The sequence below is a fragment of the Sinohyriopsis cumingii genome, chromosome 15 (genome assembly GCF_028554795.1).
Source record: "Sinohyriopsis cumingii isolate HCF-2022 chromosome 15, ASM2855479v2, whole genome shotgun sequence".
Classification (NCBI taxonomy): domain Eukaryota; kingdom Metazoa; phylum Mollusca; class Bivalvia; order Unionida; family Unionidae; genus Sinohyriopsis; species Sinohyriopsis cumingii.
Window position 1 is genome coordinate 133,548,499 of NC_142975.1, and position 22,283 is coordinate 133,570,781.

Below are 22,283 nucleotides of genomic sequence, written 5' to 3' on the forward strand. Positions count from 1 at the left end.
CAGCCTTCAGACTGCCTTGACACTAATTGGCGTATATTGTCGTTTACACATGTACGTGACACGTACCACAGGAGTCTGGCGTTTTATCAATAAAGTACGGTAAATCTCTGACATGAAATCAGCTTATCTTATCGGTAATATATTCTCCTTTCCTATTGTTTTTTTTAGTAGGTCGCTATGCTTGTGACGTCATGCCGACCCATCCTATAGAGTAATAAACATTCTAAGTAAATGAACCAACATTGTTTTAGCAAATTTATGTTTTTATTTACTTAATGCATTATATTGCAAGAACATTCGTTGTATACAATTTTCATTAAAAGGAAACTCGGCAGGCCTCGTTTCATTTTAACGAAAAATCTATTCATCTCGTGGTATATCATTGATACAGCGTACATACTATTTATCTATTATTTTTTTTTGTTTTTTTGTTGCGGCATCCTCGTTTTGTTCCAGAACTTTTTTCTTTTTCCTCCAGCTTGAATGGGTAAATAGTTGTCCCGCGTTATCAGGGGAGGCTACTCCAGTAGTATGGCTACCATCCGAACACCGGACACTTCACATTTAACATCGGAAGATATAGAACAAATATATGAACCTGCTGAGGACTCGTTTTTATTTCTGGATGCTTTAGAAAAAGAAAGGGCCTTTCTCAAAGAATTGAAGTAATTACTCATCATCAGTTTAAATAGTCATGAATTAAGGAGACCGTTTCATAATTTCCAAGATTGATTTTCAAATCATTCTGACGGTCTTGGTAAATACCACTGAGATAGTACGAAACACTTAGAGGCACTAAGTGCCAAAATTTGGTCACTAAGAACATTGTAAAACATTAAATTCCCCAAGAAAACATAAATTTTAATAAAAGAAATTGATAAATATTGTTACCTGTCCGTTACACAGGTGCTCGACGCGAGCTTGATGTTGAGAAGCAAAACAAAAACAATAATTTAAAGGAAAAAATCATACAGAGTGACAAAAATACCTTAGATTACCCCCATGACCCGTTCTGATATAGGACCCTCTCTATCAATATATAAAAGAGAAAGTACGGAACTTCCAAATACTTCGTTCCACCCATAACTCTTTATTTTTTTTTTGCTATTTCCGTTTTTAAAGACACGACCATACTGTATAGCTTGTTTTACTCCTGAGATATTTTTCTATTCATCACGCCATTATTGACTGTTATGCATTGTATAAAATTGAAATTACAGGCTCTGAAACGTGCGATTTTTGTGAATTTTTACTCTGAGACAAGTCCGAGCTCTTGTGATGATCAGTATAATCTTTTGAGCCAATCATATTTCGGCATTGACATGTGTGCTGCATAGTTTACCTATTTTGAAAATAGAGACACATGTATTCAAAGTCTGTGCAGTGAAGAAGACAGTGCCTAAATCTTGCATGGAACAGGATTCCTAAAGTTGATTCGAGTTAATGGTAAGTAAAAACTTACTTTTGCATCTGCCACTGTTCTGTGATTCAAGAAGGGATGCATCATAGAGTTGTAAACATGGTACATGTTGCTCTTGTCACCGGTTTTCAGATGTGCACACACTTGTCTCAGAGTAAAAATAATAACGAGAATTTAGTTGCTGCTGAATACCCATAAAAATCAATATGATATTTATGAGATCATTTTTCAGTTTAATGTTGACTTTAAAACATATATTAACCAGAAATGCATAAACACGTGTCAGTAACTTTGCAGTGTGATCTATCATGCTGTTAACTGGTGGGCACGAAGCATAAATGTTACAAACTATCAAATCCAAATCTGCTTGCAAGAGTCCATGCTGATGAACAGCTTCCAGATTTCTCACAAGCGATACTACATGCTTCATCATACATGGGCGTACAGAGCAGAAATTCTTGAGCATAATTTTGCAAAATGCAGTAATCTTCGTCACCATTTCAGTACAAGTCCATAAACATAGTTCCGTGCTCCTGGATTCATTACCGCACAGGGATAGTGAAATTGCATTAAAAGGGCAGTTTCCATTTTCAGTTGTCATTACTGGCTGATAGTCATTGAGAGGGTAATCAGAACATGATTCCAAATACATTAGTGATGTATACATAGGTGTCAACTTGTACGGTTTACCTGTAATTTGTAGGGTTTTTTCCTTTTCAGTCAGTGTATGGCTGTACAACCATTTTGTGAAGTTTTTTCGTACAAAGTTGTTGCTTTTTAAAAAATTATTATTTTTTAATTTTATGTGCATATAAGTTATTTATGTTTCATGCTAAAAACTTACAGAACTTTTTTCAGCCCTGTTTTCTGTGTAGAAGTTGGATCAGGCTCTGGCATTGTGATAACATATCTGGCCCAGCTTCTTGGAAACAGCTGTTTGTATCTGTAAGTTTCCTACTGCTATGTATATTTAATTGTTTCTTAATTAGTTGTTTTGTTTTTTTTTAAATTTATTTCATTACATGCTATTGTAATGAAACATTGTATGTTGGACTTGACTGTGTCCAAAAATGAGTTCATTTCTGCTAGACCTGATTGACTTTTTAACATTTTTGTTCTGTGTAAACAACTACTATATAGCTAAATTATCCTCTGTGTGTTTGGGCTTAATATCAGAATCATTATTAATAGAAGAAGGGTCTAGGTTTTTGAATTTTCTGAGTGTAATCCAGGTTATGGTTTTTATTTTGTAAACATTAGGATTATTCAAGGAGGTTATTTTTCATTAGGTTACGTTTTTCTATATAGAAAATGCTAATTGTGACCTGAGGTCAAGTAGAGAATTATATAATCTTGCAGTTGAGAGGATTATTTCATTCATGCTTTAAGTCTTAGCACAATCAAGTTGTATTATATGTTGTGACCAGTTTTTTTGGGGCTGAATTTTATTTCTTCAAATTATTGAATTCAAGTGATTATTTTCTCTGGAAATACAAAAGTGCTGTGATCTAATTCTTGGATAGCAATATTTACTGGAATTTATAGTGAATTCAAACATGGAATTATATTACTGTGATTCAACAAAAGACTGTTGACACACCAACACTTTATAAGCTACCACAGACACATCGTCGTCTTCAGTTTTTGGATTTCTTCTGGACTTTTACTGAATTTTATTCAGGACTTTAAATTACTTGGACGTATGTCTGTAATTCTTGGATTATTTTGGGATTTAATTCACAATACCATAAGTTCTTATTTTCTCATTTTCTTGGGAAATAAATTATTTCTTAAATTTGACAAAGTTTGTTGTCTTTCACTCTTTTCTGTGACTTATTTTAAGAGCATAGATTCGTAACACTTACCCCCAGAAATGGTATTCAGACTTTTTCTAATCACTGTGGAATTTATTCTACGTTTGTTACCAGTAAGTATGATAATAAGTTGACTCTAAATAAAGATTAGAATAGTGCTAATCCTGTTCATTCAGATGACATTATTTCATGAAGTACATTGATATGACCAAAACATTCACTCAAGGCCATTACATTTAAAGGATGTAGGCTAGCCTAAAGAACGTGTATATGTTGATGTCTTTATGTAAAACTTTCCCATTTAGTGAAGGGCTTCAAGGAAGGGTGATATCAATTGGATGTTGGTTCAAACTCTTTTCATTTGAGTAATTCTCATTTTAAAAAATCCAGAAAATTATTCCATTTGGCATTTTGCATGAGTTGATTACATTTGATACCATGTTTAAAATCTTGTTTCACTGGGTTTGTTTTTTTATAGCCATGCCCATAAAATGCTTAAGATAATTTAGATGGATTAGCTCGAATCATTGTTCACTTCATCATTCCTAATTAACTACCATAGTTAAGTTGAGTCCAACTGCAAACTGCACAGATCCAGATCTGGTGGTGCATTATGTGCTGGCATGTGCAGTTTCTTAGGAGTATTCAGTAGAACAGGAAATATAGACCCTGAATTGCAGGCACATTTTATAGTGCTGATCAGGGCCTATGCTGATTACACTTGAACAGGACTTAAAAGTGAGTATACATAGTAGCTGATATAATTTTATTCTTTTTATGATTATTTTGATGTGTTTATTTTCCAATTTTGGCAGATGTACAGACATTAATCCTAGAGCTGCTGAAGTCAGCAGAAAAACAGCAACCATCAATAAAGTTCAGGTTGAGTCAGCTGTTTCTGACCTGGTAATGCCTTGTTATCATTAAGTTGCATTGATCTAATGCCAGTATTGGTTAATGTTTATTTGTGCCTTCGTAAAACTCTAGAGAATTAAATTTAAAATTAGCCAATCTCAAGATGCATTGAGTTATTTATATTTTAATATTAAATTTTAAATTTATTTGTTCATTAGTTGTTATTTTTTTCCATTTGCATGCTAAAAGTCGGGTCAGTGAAAATCGTCCCACTTTTGAAGTAAAAGCTTAGGACCTGAGCTGTCTTTTCCAACACTTGTATGTCACTATCAACATGATATTTTTATGGTTTTGACCCATTTTAGCAAGAAACTTGCATCAAGAACATCAGGTAATTTGTGGATGATGTTTAATGGAGAAGTCTGAGTAAATCAACTATGGGGAAAAGGATGAGTACATGTAACTGTTGCATCTCACTTATCCCAGGGACAAGTGCTTGGAAAAAATGCACAAAGTTATAGAATTTTAGCAACTATTTATCAATGTCACAAATTCAGTGATTTGTGGAAAATTTGACACCAGATATGGTCATAAATGATAATTCAGCAATATGTATTTCCTATTTATGTGGCATTCATTTCTTTCACATGGAAAATATATTTGTAAAGTTTGTTTTGACAATAGTGAGATAGTGAGAAATGATATTTTTGTGCTTTTCTATTAATGCTCAATATTTCTGAATCTTTTACTTAGATTTGTGCATTTCAAGATGGACTGAAAAACAAGGTTGATGTTCTCTTGTTCAACCCACCATATGTGATCACCCCACCAGAAGAGGTTAGTTTGTTCAAGGTTATGTACAATACTGGTTTTACACAGCCTTGACAAGTAATTGAATGTTGATGTTATCAGGCCTTGACAATCCTTCTAAAATTATCAAAAGTCTTAAATATGACAAGATCTATTTTCCATGAAACATTAGTCATAATATTGGCACAATTAATATTTCTGTACAAGACAAGCACGTTTGTATGATCCTTTCTATAACCTTTTCATTATAGTATTTATGGAGGTAAATGAAGTATGGAAAAATTATTGTATTACAGAGTAAAGCAATACTACCACCAACATTGTCATCGGCCACACATATTAAAGGATATTCATATGTACTGCCTAGTTTAATTTTGTACCATTTTATGTCATCGGCAGTGGCTAGGTGTGGGTTTTATGCCAAGTACACCCTTGGGAGAAGGCTAAAGGGCTAACATTTGTGCATACATGTACATTATTTGTAGATTCTTTTACATTCTTTGTTACATTACATTTAACTATGGTTTATTTTGCCTTGTATGTACATATACACTGTTATACCTGGAATCATGAAGGTTGCAGAGCAGATGCATCTTTATGAGGACTACACCCTCATTGTAAAAGTAGGTCACTGTGACCAATTATTTTGTGCTTCATTGACTTAAGTTTTGTGTTTTAAGTTTATTTCACAAGCACCATTGATGCTGGAATCATTTAAAATAGATCATTGTTTGGATACCTGTTAGTACCATACCCAAACAACAAAAGGTAACTGGTCAATATTTCACATTTTACTAGATTAAGTTATGTTTTTGCATTTAGTTCATGACCACATAGGTTTGTTTGTGTGGTGTTTATGTACTATCCCATCTACAATGATGAAACTTGGTATATCTTGATGAGCACCACCCCTCATTGTGGAAGTAGGTCATTACAGACCATGATTTACACTTCACTAAGCCGAGTTAAATTTTTGTGTTTGATGTTCATTTTTCAGGCACTGTTGTTATGTATATTTAATTTGCATTGTTAGCTTGTTTGTTTGTTTTTCTTTTAACTTTTACATTTCATTAAATTTTATTGTAATGTAACATTGTATGTTGGACTTGACCTTATCTAAAATTGAGTTCATGTCTGCTTCACCTGAGTTGATTTTTTTGGTAAACTAGTCATACATATTAACTAAATTAATCTCTGTGTGTATGGGTTTAAAATCAGAATATTATTAATTGAAGAATTTTTCTTTTTTACATAGTGCAGATTCTGGTTTCAAATAATTAATATTTTTTTTTGTGTAAACATCAGGCAGGATAATTCTAACAGGTTATTTTCCATTAGGTAATAGTATTTGTCAGAAATTGTTAATTGTAACCTGAGGTCAAGTAGAGAACTACATATTCTTGTAAATAAGAGGATTTTTTTCATTTGTGCTTTAAGGCCTAACACGTACAAGTTGCATTATAAGTTGTGTTCAGTATTTTATTTCCGGCCGGAATTTTATTTCTTCAGATTCTTGAATTCAAATGATTATTTTTTCTGGAAATACAAAAGTGCTCTGATAAAATTCTTGGATATAGATAGTCACTAGAATTTATAGTGAATTCAAACCTGGAGTTATATTGCTGTGATTTAATAAAAGACTGTTGGCACATCAGCACTCTAGAAGCTACCAGACACATCATCATCTTCAGTTTTGGATTTAATTTGGACTTCTACTAAATTGTATTCAGGACATTAAATTATTAGGACTTGTGTCTGTAATTCTTGGATTATTTTAGGATTTAATTTCACAATACTGTAAGTTCTTTTTCTCATTTTCACTTTGTATTCCAAGGAAATAAATTATTTGATGAATTTTACAAAGTTTGTTGCTTTTCACTTTCTTCTTTTACTTATTTTAAGAGCATAAAAAACACTCGTAACACTGTTCATGCTAGAATACATAGTCAATCATGATATGCATGTCTGTTAGTATTACACTCTTACAACAACAGAGCGGCCCCGAGTAGCCAAGTGGTCTAAAGCTCTCTCCGTTATGGATAGCTGCCATCTCACCTATGTCTGTGTGGGTTCGAGTCTAGGATTCGGCCAATGTGGGTATGTGAGAAAGCTTGCCAGTAGCTTCTCGTGGCTTGGTGGTTCTTCTCGCGGTTTTCCAGGGTTCTTCCTTCACCATTAATACTGGCCGCCATGTATAGCCTATCATGTGCTGAAAAATGGCGTGAAACCCAACAAAAACAACAACAGAAGGTCACCATAACCCACTTTTAGTTTTTTTTTAACTGTTTGATTTAGTTTTTTTGTTTAGCTTATGACCAAATTGGTTTCTGGTATGCTGTGTACATACTATCCTACTTAAAATCATGAAAGTTGGTGAGGAAATTCATTTTTAAGTACTTCTCCACTGTTTCAAAAATAGGTCTCTGCAAAATGTAGTTTCCGTTTCATTGACTTTGTTTAAAGGTTTTTGTAAACGTCATTAATTTTTTGCTGTTTATGTTCGAATCAAGAAGCTTAATTGGATGCATATCTGTCAGTACTACAGTCAAAGAAAGTCACAGTGACATTCATTTTATGCTTTACTAACATAACTGCTCCGGTGGCCTAGTGGTCAGAGTGTCTGCCTTGGATGCAGAAGGTCGCAGGTTTTAACCCCAGCTGAATCATTCCAAAAATGGTACTAATAGCTGCCTCATCATTAAGAGGTTAGTGTTAGGACTGGTCGGCCTGGTGTCAGGATAAAGTGACTGGGTGGGACATCATGCTACATGTCTGCTGCAGTGCTATACACCACTATAAACTGCCACACCTCAGACATCATAGCGATATGACTGCAAAATTATTAAAGCTACATTAAAAATCAAAATCACACGCAAACACACTTTACTAAAAATAGGTTAAGTATTTGTATTTAGCTATTGATGACATAGACTTTTCACTTCTATATTACCATATTTACTGTATATGTTGGGACACTGTATTTGTTGGGACATCATAAATTAATTTCAAAAGTAGTTTTTTTTGCAAAGTTGTGCGACACCTTTTAAATCATTCAAAACTTGCATGTCAGAAAATGCACTCAAACTGAAATTTTGTTTTAAAAAATATAAAACTGTACTTGAGATAAAAGTCTTTAATCCACTGCAGCAGTATCTCATGAACACAACCCTTCTCCCACACACATACGATCCATTCTTTTGGTGCATGAATATTTTTTGTAGCTTTCTCATACGATGAAAAATTATTGTTAGAGGCAACACATCACCTGAAGTGGAAACTGCAAGGGCTAAAGTCAGATATTTTTTTCTTCAAATCTGCACCAGTCACTCTAATTCTCATGCTCTTGACCCCATCTTAACATCCATGAATGAGAATTTCATCTATGTTAATGATCAATATGCAGTTAATGATTGGCAAAATCATCTGCTTCTTTTTTGGCCTTTGCGAATTTTATTTTTTCTAAATCTTCTGGGTGACATGAGGTCATCAGTGTCCATGCACATACCACAATTTGTGCCACTTTAAAAATTGTTCCATTGTTTCAGTTTATATTCAAAATTCCCGAGAATACCAGTAAAAATTAGCTTCAACATCTAAGCCTCCTTTGTACATTAAAAAAATAAATCGGCACACTTAAATGAATCCATAGTTGGCTTCTGAGGTCACATTTTTTTGTAATAAAAATAACTTTTGTCTTTGATGTCCTGTCAGTAAGTTCAAAGAATGAGTTTACTGCTAACTGCCAGTTTTGTTTATTAACCATCTGAGCTTCTATGTGCTTGGCATCTGTAGTTATAATTAATACAAACAGGCATTGATTTCTGTGGGTAAAAATATACACAGCAATAACTTGCTTTAATAATACTTTTTTAACCCATGGTAGCGAAAAGATTGTCACTTGCACTCAAGTGAATGTGTTTTCAAATAATGAATTTTATTTTCGAGATACTGTCATGTAGTTGACCTGGATATAATTCAGTCTTGGTTATTTTGCACCTGACATTGTGTCATGCATGAATGGCAGTTGTCTTCAAGATATCAGTTGATTATTTCCCTCTCATTAGCAAAATCATCTGCTTCTCTTCTGGCCTTCACGAATTCATCAAATGATTTTATTTTCCCCAAATCATCTGGACGATGCTGGATCATCGATGTCCGTACACGAAGCACTGTATTGTGCCACATTAAAATTTGTTCCATTGTTTCAATTTATTAAAAAAATTCCCCTGCATACTGGTAAAAAGGAATCTAAGTCAGCTTCCGTATCTCTGCTGTCTTTGTATGTTCAAAAAAATAAAAAATCACCACACTTAAAAGAACCCAAAGTCAGCTTCTGAGGTCAGCTTGCTTTGCAATAAAATAACCTTTGTATTTATATCCTTTAAAAAAAAAAAGAAAAACCTGCATCAGAGTATCCAAAGTCAGCTTCCGAGGTTGGCTTGCTTTGTAGAAAAAATAACTTTTGTCTTTGATGTCCTGTTTGTAAGTTCAAAGAATGAGTGTACTGCTCTCTGCAAGTTTTGTTTATTCACCACCCGGGCTTCTATGTGTTTGGCATCTGTAGTTATAATTAATACAAACGGGCATTAATCTGCTGTGGGTAAAAGATATACACAGCAATAACTTGCTTTAATGATACCTTTTTAACCCATGCTAGCAAAAAGATTGTCACTTGCACTCAAGTGAATGTGTTTTAAAATAATGATTTTTATTTGCGAGATACTGTCATATAGTTGACCTGGATATAATCCATCTTGGTTATTTTGCACCTAACACCATATCATGCATGAATAACAGTTGTCTTCAAGATATTGGTTGATTATTTCCCTCTCATTTGCAATTTTGTTGGATCCAGTTTTCAGTCGAATAACATATTAAAACCTTGCGCACTACCAAACACGATTTGTTTCTCAATGTTTGTATCAATGAACAGTGTGTTATGTGTTATCAAACATAAGCAATACATGCTACAAATACGGAGTTTGTGGATAAATTTTATTCTTTAACGCTCTTGATGAAAAAAAGGAATAAATGATAACAATACAAGGTTAGTTCTTTCTTTTTATTATCAAATGATCGTTTTGTTTATCTATTTTATTGCAACATACAGTGAGGGAGGCACAAATTCAGAACAAATTTATTTCATTTCTTAAGTCCTGGGACATATGACCTAGGTGAAACAAAGTTCAAAATAAGTTCTGGGATAGGAATTTTTTAAACTATTTTATTGTGTCACAATATATATGGTAAATACGGTACAGACCTTTCAAACCAGTGCAGTTTGAATTAGGAATAAATGTTTATTCAGTGGTAAATTTTCCATATTAATGACTACATTGTATGTTTATATTTTACCATGAGCAGGCAGATATGTGGTCAACATGTGAATGAGCAGGCATTGAATGAGTGGACTGCATGCATTTCATGCCTGGCCTCAGATTTAGTGGTTAATCAAAATAAATACTAATGCTCAAACTATGCTTCTGACATACTGGTTGTGACTTCAGGGTTACTCAAAACCTGTAACTTCAACCCAATAAAATATGTATTGTAGGGGTAGTCAGTAATAATAATGACTGGTGCGTATTTAAGGTAAAAAATAAAAATTATTTACTGGTAAGTTTTAGCTTATTATAGTACACATGGACCTCTACTTTGATATTATAAAAAAAGTTTTCTTTTTATTGTTTTGTCTTTTATGCACTGTCACAGTGCCAACATTTCATAGCTTAAGAAAACTATAGTCTGTGAGTATTTTCTGCATGTTAATTAATGTTAAACATGGCTGCTGGAGAGTGTATACTACTAAAAACATCATAGAATTGAGTTTTGTGACCATTTATTACATTATGGTTTAAATTTGTTATGCTTAGAACAGCTTGGCCAACACAGAGATTTGTGACCAATAGTAATGAAGTATGGTGTCATGACAACAATTTGGCCAAGAAACCTGTTGAGTTAGTGGTAGATATAACCAGTATCCATCTCTAATTTGACTTTATATCTCATAGTTCCTAACTAACACAGTGTGCCTACTTGAGAAAGTGATACAAGATACAGTGAATTCATTTATTTTCATGGGTGTCATTTTTTGTGACATGTTAATGAAAAGAACATCATTTTCATTGATCAAAAAATTCTTGGATTGGGGAAAGGTCCTTTTTGTTTGCACAGAATGATAATTGATTGTTTGGTCCTTGAATGTTGTGGCAAGCACAAACATTTTTGTCCACAAAATATAGTAAATTCACAGTACACACCTCTACCACATTAATGTGTTTGGTGAAACTGAATGAAGTCATCATGCCAGGTGCAACATAAATGCTGTCATATTCATAGCAGTTTCTGTTTGAAAAGGAACAACATTTGTCAAGCCTGCCATGGCAGAAGTTTGACATATAAATCACTTTAGCTTTTGCATACGTGTTCAGTTGTACATCCCACCACTCCCTAGATAAATCAAATGCTAAGCTTTTTTGCTGTTCTTTTATATATGCCTTTTTTCTGGCTCAACTATTCAAGGTCCATTATTAAAGCTTGTGGGTGGGCTGGAAATATAAGCAGTGACTAGCTTTGTATTTTATATCAGAGTTACAGTAGGAAGCAGTTAACAAAATGTAAAGTAACTGTTTAAAAAAAAGTCTCATCTTAATGTGTGTGCAATTTGCCAATATGTGTTTTGCCACTGATTCTGCATGAAAAATCTGAGAACAATGATACCTCATAGTACTGATATTGAATGTTTCAAAATTTGCCCGTGGGGTTTGAATTCTTGGGCAGAAACATGGCTTAGCATTCTGCTTTTGGGGGAATTTTCCTGTCTAAACCACCTCATACATCAATTCTGTATTAATGATCACCTCCATATAAAGGTCAGCTGTTTATAATGGTCAGATTCACTCAAGCCTATTACTTATTGCCATATAAATGTCATGTATATAGTTGATATCTGTTCTGTGCAGCCAGTGATCATTGCAAATGGTCACAAATACATTTTAAATCTCTAATTGTCAGATTTGCTTAATGCTTTGATCCTTTTTTCTTAAATATTCAAAGTTTATCTTAATGGTTTGTATAAAATACAGTAATATCTCGAACATTCACGAGGTTAGGTTCCAGAACCAGTTGCGGATCAGGAGGAATCGCGAATGTTTGGTACGAGTCTCTAAAAATGCTAATAAATGCTTATTTCTAGGGTTTAAACCCTAAATATGATGCAAATCATGCTCCAAAAGCACTTTAATTTCATTTAAAAGTTAGCTTAATACATTACCCTTAAAAAGAGAAATAAATGGTTGACGTAAAAATAGAGTACAGTATCGCCTAATGGGTATTTGCCACACTAGCACATTTACAGTACGGTACATGTATACTAATATTACCCCTATACTAATTCATTGGCTGCCGTTTTCTTTTGCACTCACAGTAAGGTAAAACTAAGTAACGAATGGGACTGTAAACTTAATGACTGACGTTTTCTTTGTCATTGTCAGGAAGGTAAACTAGGTAAACTTCATATGTCACAGAAGTCATATAACGAAGGTACAATTCAATAAAATAAAGAAAACATGTATGTAGAGGGTACCAATGAAAATTTCACGAATCCATGAATTCGCGAATCCAGAAATGCGAATGCACGAGGTATTACTGTACTAGTAATCCGTGAAAATATACCTACATGTATTTTCTTTACTAGAATTATTTTAAATGCTTCCTAAGCTTTCTCTTGCTAGATATAGTTCTCCCATCCTTCATCTTTAACGTTTGCCTAATTCAGTGACTCAATTTATAAAGGTCATTATGACTTGTATACAAAGGTCATTTTTCGCCAGTCTCAAGGGTGACCACTATACAGGATTTATTTTGATTCTCCATCAGGTTGGTAGCTATGGCATTGAGGCCTCCTGGGCAGGGGGTGAGAGGGGACGTCAAGTGATGGACAGACTTTTCCCACTGGTGCCCCACCTTCTGTCCCCTTCGGGTGTGTTTTATCTTGTTATCATTAAGGAAAATGATGAAGGTAAGGTCAGATTAAAAAATTCTGGTCTTTTCAGGTTTCTAAAAACCCTTAAGATAGATGGCTTGGATTACTGATGTGAAACTGATCTTTCTTATACTTTTATGGGACAGGTCATTTCACAAGGTTCTCATTTATTTAACAGGCATCTTTTATTTAGATGAATAAGATTTTGTGTACTAATTTTCTTTATTCCTGAAACTGTTTTCCACTTATAAATGTACAGTTTACATGTTTGTAGATGTTCTTTCTCATCAAAGAAGCATTGGCCTCAAAGATAGATGAATCAAGTGCTTCCACTGTTCATTTAAATATCATACATGAGATTTTAGAGCATGCAGATGACCATTTGCACAGCGGAAACTATGTGAATTGTTAACATATACCAGTATATAATCAGGACCAATACTGTGATTATGTTGAATTAGGACCAGTCAAAATTTTAGATAATTATCAATTATCTAAGATTAGTATTTCAGCTCTGTATGTATAATTTCGATCTGATAGGTGTGTAATTTCTATTGCAACCATTTCCTTTGTCCTGCAGCCTCATACAAATTTATAATGAGCAGAATCTGTAACATTTTCTATTACCGCTTACCTTTAACATTGCACAAAATCCAAAAGAAACATTAAATGTTTGTGTGTTAATGAAAATTTAAATGCTGTGTATGTTTTTCCATATTTATTCTTCAAATACGTTATCCAATCATAATACCTTAGGAGAACTACTACTGCGTCGCAAATCCTCCCTCCCAGATGCTACTTTTAGCTAAAGGGACCTAAAAGTTGTCTGCTGGCCTGTGCGGCAGTCAGGCAGAGTGATCTCCTATTAGGTATAAGACTTGGTGGCAAAGCCTATGGAACCTCTCGGCTATTACTTCTGATTGTACCAAGAAGCATGCTTTCATCATGAGAGACCTTACAAAAGTAAGAATCTACATGGAAGATATACCACTGCAAGTTGGAGGAGTTTGTCACTTCTAAGGAAAGTATACTCCATCTATATTTCCGGCTTTTTCTCTTTCTATCATGACAGAGTTCTGCCTTTACAAGTTAACACATTGTCATCACACATTTAGGTACTTGCAAGTGGAGCCTAAGTGACTTCACATTCACATTCAGTTCGGGCTGTAATTATTTTATACATGCAAGTCTCTAGCACTTATGTAACTCCTATATATGTGTAATTGCATTACGAATGGTTACATATTGGTAAGTTTCTAATTTAAGGCATTTGTAATGTCCGGGCACCAGCTTCAATGTTTTTACTTGTATGGGCGGTCTGTCTGCTCTTTTCCCTACAAGTATTGCCACATAATATATTTTGTTGCACCTACTGTGTACGTCTCTATAATGGTGCCTCAGTTCCCTTTTTCTGTGAAGGTTTTTTTTTTGTGTAATTTATACACTCCTGTACATTTCTGCATTTATTCTGCTCTGGTTGGACACATACAGATCATCGCCCTATATATGTTTTATTCAGTCGCATCCTGCATATGCATGTTTCTATAGTTGACATTTGAACCTATTTTTATCTGCATAATTTAATTTTATTATATTTAATAAGCACCTAGTTGCTCACACTGGTAGCCTGTGCAACTTCACAATTTAGGTTCGGGCTACATTATTTAGATGTGTGCATGTCCTTATGGTCGTAAGAAATTTTTTATATAGGTATAAGTCTGTCTTTTCTGGTACATACAGGTGAGTTTCATTTACCACAATATCCTTATCCTTAAAACACCATGCTTCAATTATTCTACCTATACAAGCTATCCTTGACCTTCCATACAGGTAGCATTTTATTGAGATTGTCTATCACTTTTTTTGCCAGATAACCTTCATTTGGTATAGCTCTGTGCCTACACGGTATTCAAACATCATGTGCAGGCCCAGAGGATCATAACTTCTTACCCCCCCCCCCCTTATGCAAGTAGTATTTTCATTATATTTTACCTGTATGCTTCATTGCTTTATTAGAATGTTATCAATTTCCAGGTCAACCTTTTTATGCCTTAGCTCTGCACGGACATTGTGTTCTAAAGACAGGTGCATGGTTACAGTTGTATGGTTTGCTTTTTTTGTCATAGAGATTATAACTATGGGCAAAGCACAAACAATACACTGATCAGAACAATGTCACCAGTCTGCATGCTGACTTTTTCCTCAGAGTAAATCTTGGTGGGAACAAGGGAGATAATTCAACTTATCCACAAAGTGCAGAACATTGACATCCTTGGAAACAGCTCTGGCACCCAAGTCACCACCAAAGAACTCAACATTTTTGGAACTCCCTCCAAAATGCCTCCTCTGGGTCTAACTGATTCCTCTTATGGAACAGCATGGTGCAGAGCTAATAAATAGCCAAGTTCCCTCTCATTCAGCAGACATACAAACAGGTTACTTGGAACAAATATACCATAACCCATCCCAGCTAATTATCCTAATGATATCCTCCTCACATGGATGGCCTATTTCAGTTGTGACCAGCCTAGGCCATATACTAGGAATCACAAAGGGCCAAACCTCAGTATTATGGGCTCAATCAATAACAGCCTGGCTCCCGGTACATCAAACCTGACTTTTACAGACATGTACAGGGACCAGTCTTACTCATATCACCTTGAGACAATCATTCAGCATGATACCACAAGTAGTTCCTCATACCTCAACAGATTTAGCTTCATAATTTCTCTACACTCAGCCACAAGTGGAGCCTCTTTAATCGGCAACTGTCTTAAAGTCAAGGTTTGTAATTTAGAGTATTCTAGGAGTTTAATGAGCTACATACCTTGTCACTCTTCACCAGCTAAGTCTCCGTAGTCTTACCCTACAAAACCAAGATGATGTTGCTCCAACAGTACCATCATCAATTCTACACTATCCAATGGCATGGGAAGATTCAGCCTTCCAAGCCTCCATTTAGGATGTTTTCTGCCCCAGAGCTTTGTCCAAGCCTCCAGTGAGGATGTTTTCTGCGCTTTGTCCTCCTCCTCCCACTCCATCAATAACATGCATCAGAGCTCCACCGTCTGTTGATGTTACGATGGAATGGAAGATTATGACTTTTTTTTTCTCAGTCTGGGAGAGTTACAGACATTCTGACCTGCCTTCATCATCAGTATGTTGGCGGTTCTACCTTTGCACCCAACCAGTCTTTCATTCAGAAACCCAGCATTTGACAGTGATATTACTGCTTTGGGATGACACAGCCACACTCTCTCTGTATGGATCATGTGGCCTTTGTTGACACACAGCAGTTAATGAGTAATATTGTTGTTGTGACTTCGTTGTTGGACTTTTGTTCTCTCTGGTATCATCCAACCCACAGAACATAGCTTATATTCTTCCACCCTGAATACCTCAGGGCATGCAAAGGAGTCAGTCTCAAAAATGGCCTGAGTACTGAGCCACTCAACAAATTTTTGTAAATGCTGTAACGGCAGCTGCCAGTCTAATTGGTGGAATGCAACTCAGTGTCCTCTGCCTGCTCTTACCTGAAAGGCCATGATATGGCCAAGCTAAGAGCACAGCCTTCATCCTCAAACCTTCTGTTTAATGTCCCGATGGATGATTTCCACAACAGGTCACCCTTCCAGATCGATCGACAGATTCTTAAGAGGTGGCTTTGCCACTTCTGCTGGGTTTGTGTGTGTGTGTGTGTGGGGGGGGTATTTTTCCCATTTAGAAGCTGCTACAGATGGAGTCCCCTCCAGTCAAGTTACTTAGAAGCTGTCTCATATACCTTAGGGGATCGGAGATGATATGTCCGGGTAATGTACCTCCCACCACCTCTTACCTATTCTTCTAAGGTATTAGGATTGGGTAACGTATTTGAAGACAATACCAATTTTTCCTAGTAAAATGTTTCTTTGAGAATACTATCCCAATCATAATACACATACACTCTCCTAGCCTCCCTGCAATTACAATCATAGTGAGCATGCAAAGTCTTCTACCTAAGGGGAGATCGCTCTGCCTGACCGCCACAAAGGCTGTTAGACAACTTTTAGCTCCCTTTATCTAAAAGTAGTGTCTGGGAGTTCTAGATTTGCGAGGTAGTAGTAGTTTTCCTAAGGTATTATGATTGGGTAATTAGTATGGTTTGCATCCCTTGCAAAGGGGTTGGTACTGTGAGAGTCATTTTCAACCCATACTCAGATCCAGACAAAACATTTATAGACAAAATTTGCCTATCTCTCTTTCTTAAATATGTATTTGATTTTTTTATCCAGGACCACTTTTAATGAAAGAAATTAACAATTGAGTTGCCTATGGTTTTCTTCACCATTGTGGAACTTACATTCGTGGATTATAGATATGTAGGTTAAAAAGCTCCTGTAATGCACATTGCCGAAAAATATATCTAAAATTGTGTTTTTGAAGGCAATGTGCATAAAAGTCAGTGATACGAGTTATAACATTTGATTTTTGTTTTGAAACAATGTATAATTATTGTTCATATTTCCATTAGGTTCGATTGATTACCATTAATATTTATTTTTGTTTTCATTAAGAAATGCTTCGCGCATATATATATTTAGTGCTGACTCTCTGTTGAGTTAATGCCACTATTGTCCCAGAAAAGACAATTTATGTATATCTTGATCATTATTTCACAGAATGTTTAGAGAATACACTTTGTACATTGATAATAGCTGAATGTTGATGCTAAGTATGGAGAAGAAATAAAAATGTTTCAAATGTCAGTGATGAACGCTGTTCTGATTATGCATTGTTCAGGGAAAAAAACTTAGTTTATATTATTAAAAATTCAAACAAAATATTCCTTATGATGATGATTGATCCTAAATTTTTATAAATATTTTTTTTATAAGAGGGAGAAAGTACATAATAGTGAATGTGGCACTCGTTTGACATGTATAGCACGGAACCTACTACTTCACCAATAGAGGATATCAACTTTGATGTATTTGTTGTAGAAATGATGAGAAAACTGATGTGGGCTTCTTATTATGTATCAAATGGGTCTTTAGAATGGATGGTGTGAATAAACAAAATTACAGTAAGACATTGTTTCAAATATATTTGTTCCAGTGCACAATACTCCATTACCCACGATCTTATCACCTACATCTTGTTTTGGCATACCCAATTAAATCTCAACATTATCTCATCATTTTTTAATACAATGGTATTTATCCCTTAAGCTCCCGTATGTGCGATGGTTAATATAATAAGAAAATGGCTCTAAATTTTGTTTTCGTACAAAAATGTGCCATATTATGGCATTTATTTTCAGGAATTTTGAAATTTTATATTAAATGACTTGGAAAGTCAGGATGGTGCATTGTAAATATATGTCTATGATTTATGCGCCATAGCATTTTTTATTTATGAAGTTTTTATTCTAAAACTTTGTTCTTCAGATAAGTTGGGTCATATAGCATTGAATTTCAAGCTGACATGTTAACATTTGTCTTCTTGTAAGCATGTAAACTGGGTCTAAACCTTGAAAAGATGTACACTACTTTTATATTAATGTTATAATAAACAATTAACATGAAAATCAGCAAGATGTATGGCGTGAATAATGTCCAATTGTTGTTGTTGTGGGGTTTAACGCCATTTTTCAGCACACGATAGGCTATGCATGGCGGCCAGTATTAATGGTGGAGGAAGAACCAGGGAAAACCCCAGAAAGAACCACTGACCCACAAGAAGTTACTGGCAAGCTTTCTCACATACCCACATTGGCCGAATCCTAAACTCGAACCCACGCAGGCAAAGGTGAGATGGCAGTGATCTGTAATGGAGAGCGCTTTAGACCACTTGGTCACTCAGGGCCCCCGATAATGTCCAAAATGTGTTGTATGTACACCAGTATGGAGTTAATGCATAAGAAGAATTTATATACATTCATGCATGTGCATATCAGGCTAAGCATGTACGTGCACACACATACACAGAAAGAGTTCAGTGCCATCAGGACTTTTTAAAAGATGTTCTTTACACAATTATAAGAAGACTTTTCCACCAGTGGTTATGCTAGCAATCAAACTTTTTGTTGGCAATTTGATTTTAAAAAATGGAGCAGCTATAATTGACCGTCTCACCAAATTTTGATGATCCACTGACAGAGGATATTATGTTTGATATAGCTATGGTAGACCGTCTCACCAAATTTTGATGTTCTATTGACAGAGGACATAAACTTTGATATAGCTATGGTAGACTGTCTCACCAAATTTTGATGTTCCATTGACAGAGGATATAAACTTTGATATAGCTATGGTAGACCGTCTCACCAAATTTTGATGTTCTATTCACAGAGGATGTAAACTTTGATATAGCTATGGTAGACCGTCTCACCAAATTTTGATGTTCCATTGACAGAGGATATAAACTTTGATATAGCTATGGTAGACTGTTTCACCAAATTTTGATGATCCACTGACAGAGGATATAAACTTTGATATAGCTATGGTAGACCGTCTCACCAAATTTTGAAGTTCCATTGACAGAGGATATAAACTTTGACATAGCTATGGGAGACCGTCTCACCAAATTTTGATGTTCCATTTACAGAGGATATAAACTTTGATATAGCTATGGTAGACCGTCTCACCAAATTTTGATGATCCATTGACAGAGGATATAAGCTTTGATATAGCTATGGTAGATCATCTCACCAAATTTTGATGTCCACAAGCACATATATACAATATGCGCATACATTTTAAGTTATAAGATAAAAGAAGACAGGTATTTAATATTCAAAATCCAGCAAATGACAAATGGTAGAGATGTGAACAATACACCTTCCAAGGCTCCCTTCCCTTCAGTTTCTTTTTTGCATAAGGCAATTCTTATTGTCTCACACACACACACACAAAAGAATGGTCATGAGCAAAAGATTGATGCTAATCAGCATCAGGAAACAGTTGAATGATAAACAATAATGAGCTTGAAATGGCAAATGTAAGGAAATAGTTAAAATGGCAGTATTAAAAAGCAACTTGCTTTCAGTGTTATTTTTAAACAGATTCAAATCTTTTGATAGATGATGCTAGAACAAAAGACAGAAAGAAAGAGTTAGTGGAAAAGTAACAAATCACTGAAGGAGAAGATAAAAGAAAACTTATACTTATAAATCTAAAAAGAAAAAATAAGTTATGCTTCCATATTTTATACATATCTTTGCATTAAAAGTATAGGACTTTCATAACACTGCAGTATATCCCTTTCTTCATTAAATACTTTTTTGGTAACTACTGCATTCATTTTTTTCTATTTTATTGTCAGCTGGAGACTGAAATTTCTGGCCTTAAGCAGGGGATACTTTTACTGAAGTAATTCATCAAATGGGAAAGATATACTATTATTTTTTTTAAATCATTCCATTATCTTTTAGACTCCAATATTAAAATAAAATACCGTAAGCTGCTTTTTGTTGTTGTTGCTGTGGGTCAGTTTCCTTCATTTGCCTCTTCTGTACATGTGATTTTTGAATGAGTTATTTTTATTTTTTTAAAGAGTGGAGAAAAAAGGCTTGTGATAATTTGTACGTGAATTCTATGGTATGACTGATATGGTGAGGGACATAAGGAGTGATCTAAGAACATGATTTGTCTTATTTGTCTCTTCATTAAGGAGGAGCACAAAACAGAATACATTTGAAATTTCCATATGTGTTAGATGGTTTTGAAGAGGTGTCTTCTGTCAAAAAAATGAAACATATTCTAATTTGAATTGATAGTTTGTGAGGTCTTTTGAAGATGCAGAAATATGGCAAAATTTGCAGTTTTAGATGAAACTACAAAGAAATTTCAATGTTTATTTCAATGTTTCACTATACTGTATGTATGCATGTTATAATGAATACATGATCATTTTTGTGTATGTAAAAATTATTTTATTTGTTCAATGTAGCAAAAACAACAGTTTAAATGTAGTTATTACTTGTTGTAGAGATGCAAGCTACAGGTGAACACTGACATACTTAAATTTTATCATTTTTCCCATTAGTCCACATGCATGAACCAAAATGAACCTAAATGATATTCTAGTAAAAGGTGGTTCATGCAATTTTAGCACAAAATGGCAATTTTATAGCCATGTGATGTCATGAGCATGTACCTATGACATCATATCAAATAATATTTAAAAATCAATTTCAATTTTGTTTTTAAAATATTTATGTGTTTTTGCCATGATTAACAATGTTTTTGAAAATTGGTGAATTTTTGGGCCAAAGAGAGCCCTTCCAGTACCTACCCCTTTTAAAATTTTTATAGCATCAAGTTAGTACTAAAATCAATGCTTGTACCAAGAATATAAAAAGGAAGAAGAGAAATTAAGTGTAAATTGAAGATAAAGAATTGAAATGCAAGAAAATTTAAATTGTTATTTTATTGTTTTAAGACTGATTGGTATGTAATCTTGTCCCATATATCTTTCAGTGGACATAGAGAGGATAATGCTGTCCTATGGACTGAGGAAGGTTTCCATTCTTTCAAGAAGATCTGGGCCAGAATTCCTGTCTGTTTTGAGATTTAATAGATGAGAATAATAGAACCTACATTAAAGTTCGATATAAACCATGGCTTCAGGTTAAGCATATGCTTGTGCTGAAAATTACTTCATTGTCAGTCTTATGTGCTCTCACAGAAATAATTGGTAGAACATTTTGATGAGAAAAAAACCCATCAAACTGAAGATGAAAATTTGAGCATTGATATTACATAATGTTTAACTGATATGTCATGAAAAATGTAATGCATGACTGAAATATGTACGTTACTTTTCACTAACGCTATGGAGCATGTTGAAAACTATTTTTGAATTCATGTACATATTTTGACATGTAGCATATATATCTGACAAGAGTTCTCTGTCCCTGTGTACTATTACTCTGAATAGACATATGCTGGCATTATCTCAGGCTAAAGGGAGAGCATTGTCTGACCTGTATACTTTCTGGTTAAAATCTCCAGGATCATTTGAGACCTTTTTATTAAGTTTGCTGTGCATTTTGTCATTCAGCTTACTTATCAAGATTTCTCCCTATTTTTATACACCTTCAGTAAGGAAGGGCTTTTTACAAGGTTCACATGGTCATTGAAAGTTAATGAACACCTCAATTCATGGCCTTGCATGTTATAGATATTTTACCAAGGTCATTGAAAATCGTTGAATGTTGGAGAATTTGCTTAAAAAATAAAATATGATTGAAAAATTTACTTTTGAATCATTTATTTTATGTTTTTGACAGTTGTATTTTCCGTCATATGCAATTCCAGTGTTATAATAATCCACAGGAAGTAATCAGATATCATGCACAGTGCCCATTTTACATGATATAATTAATGCATGCACGCTTTTTCACTGCACTAGGTCTAAC

General features: G+C 34.5%; 1 protein-coding gene across 1 annotated transcript; it reads left to right on the plus strand.

Moving 5' to 3' along the window:
• The first annotated feature begins 510 nt into the window (after window positions 1-510).
• Window positions 511-22,122, plus strand: LOC149782810 (methyltransferase HEMK2-like). The gene is made up of 6 exons (XM_089934327.1): window positions 511-665; window positions 2,279-2,365; window positions 4,050-4,140; window positions 4,843-4,926; window positions 12,778-12,919; window positions 21,343-22,122. The coding sequence occupies exons 1-6, from the start codon at window positions 532-534 to the stop codon at window positions 21,444-21,446; spliced, it is 642 nt and encodes a 213-aa protein (XP_089790453.1). The 5' UTR covers window positions 511-531; the 3' UTR covers window positions 21,447-22,122.
• The last annotated feature ends 161 nt before the right edge of the window (window positions 22,123-22,283 follow it).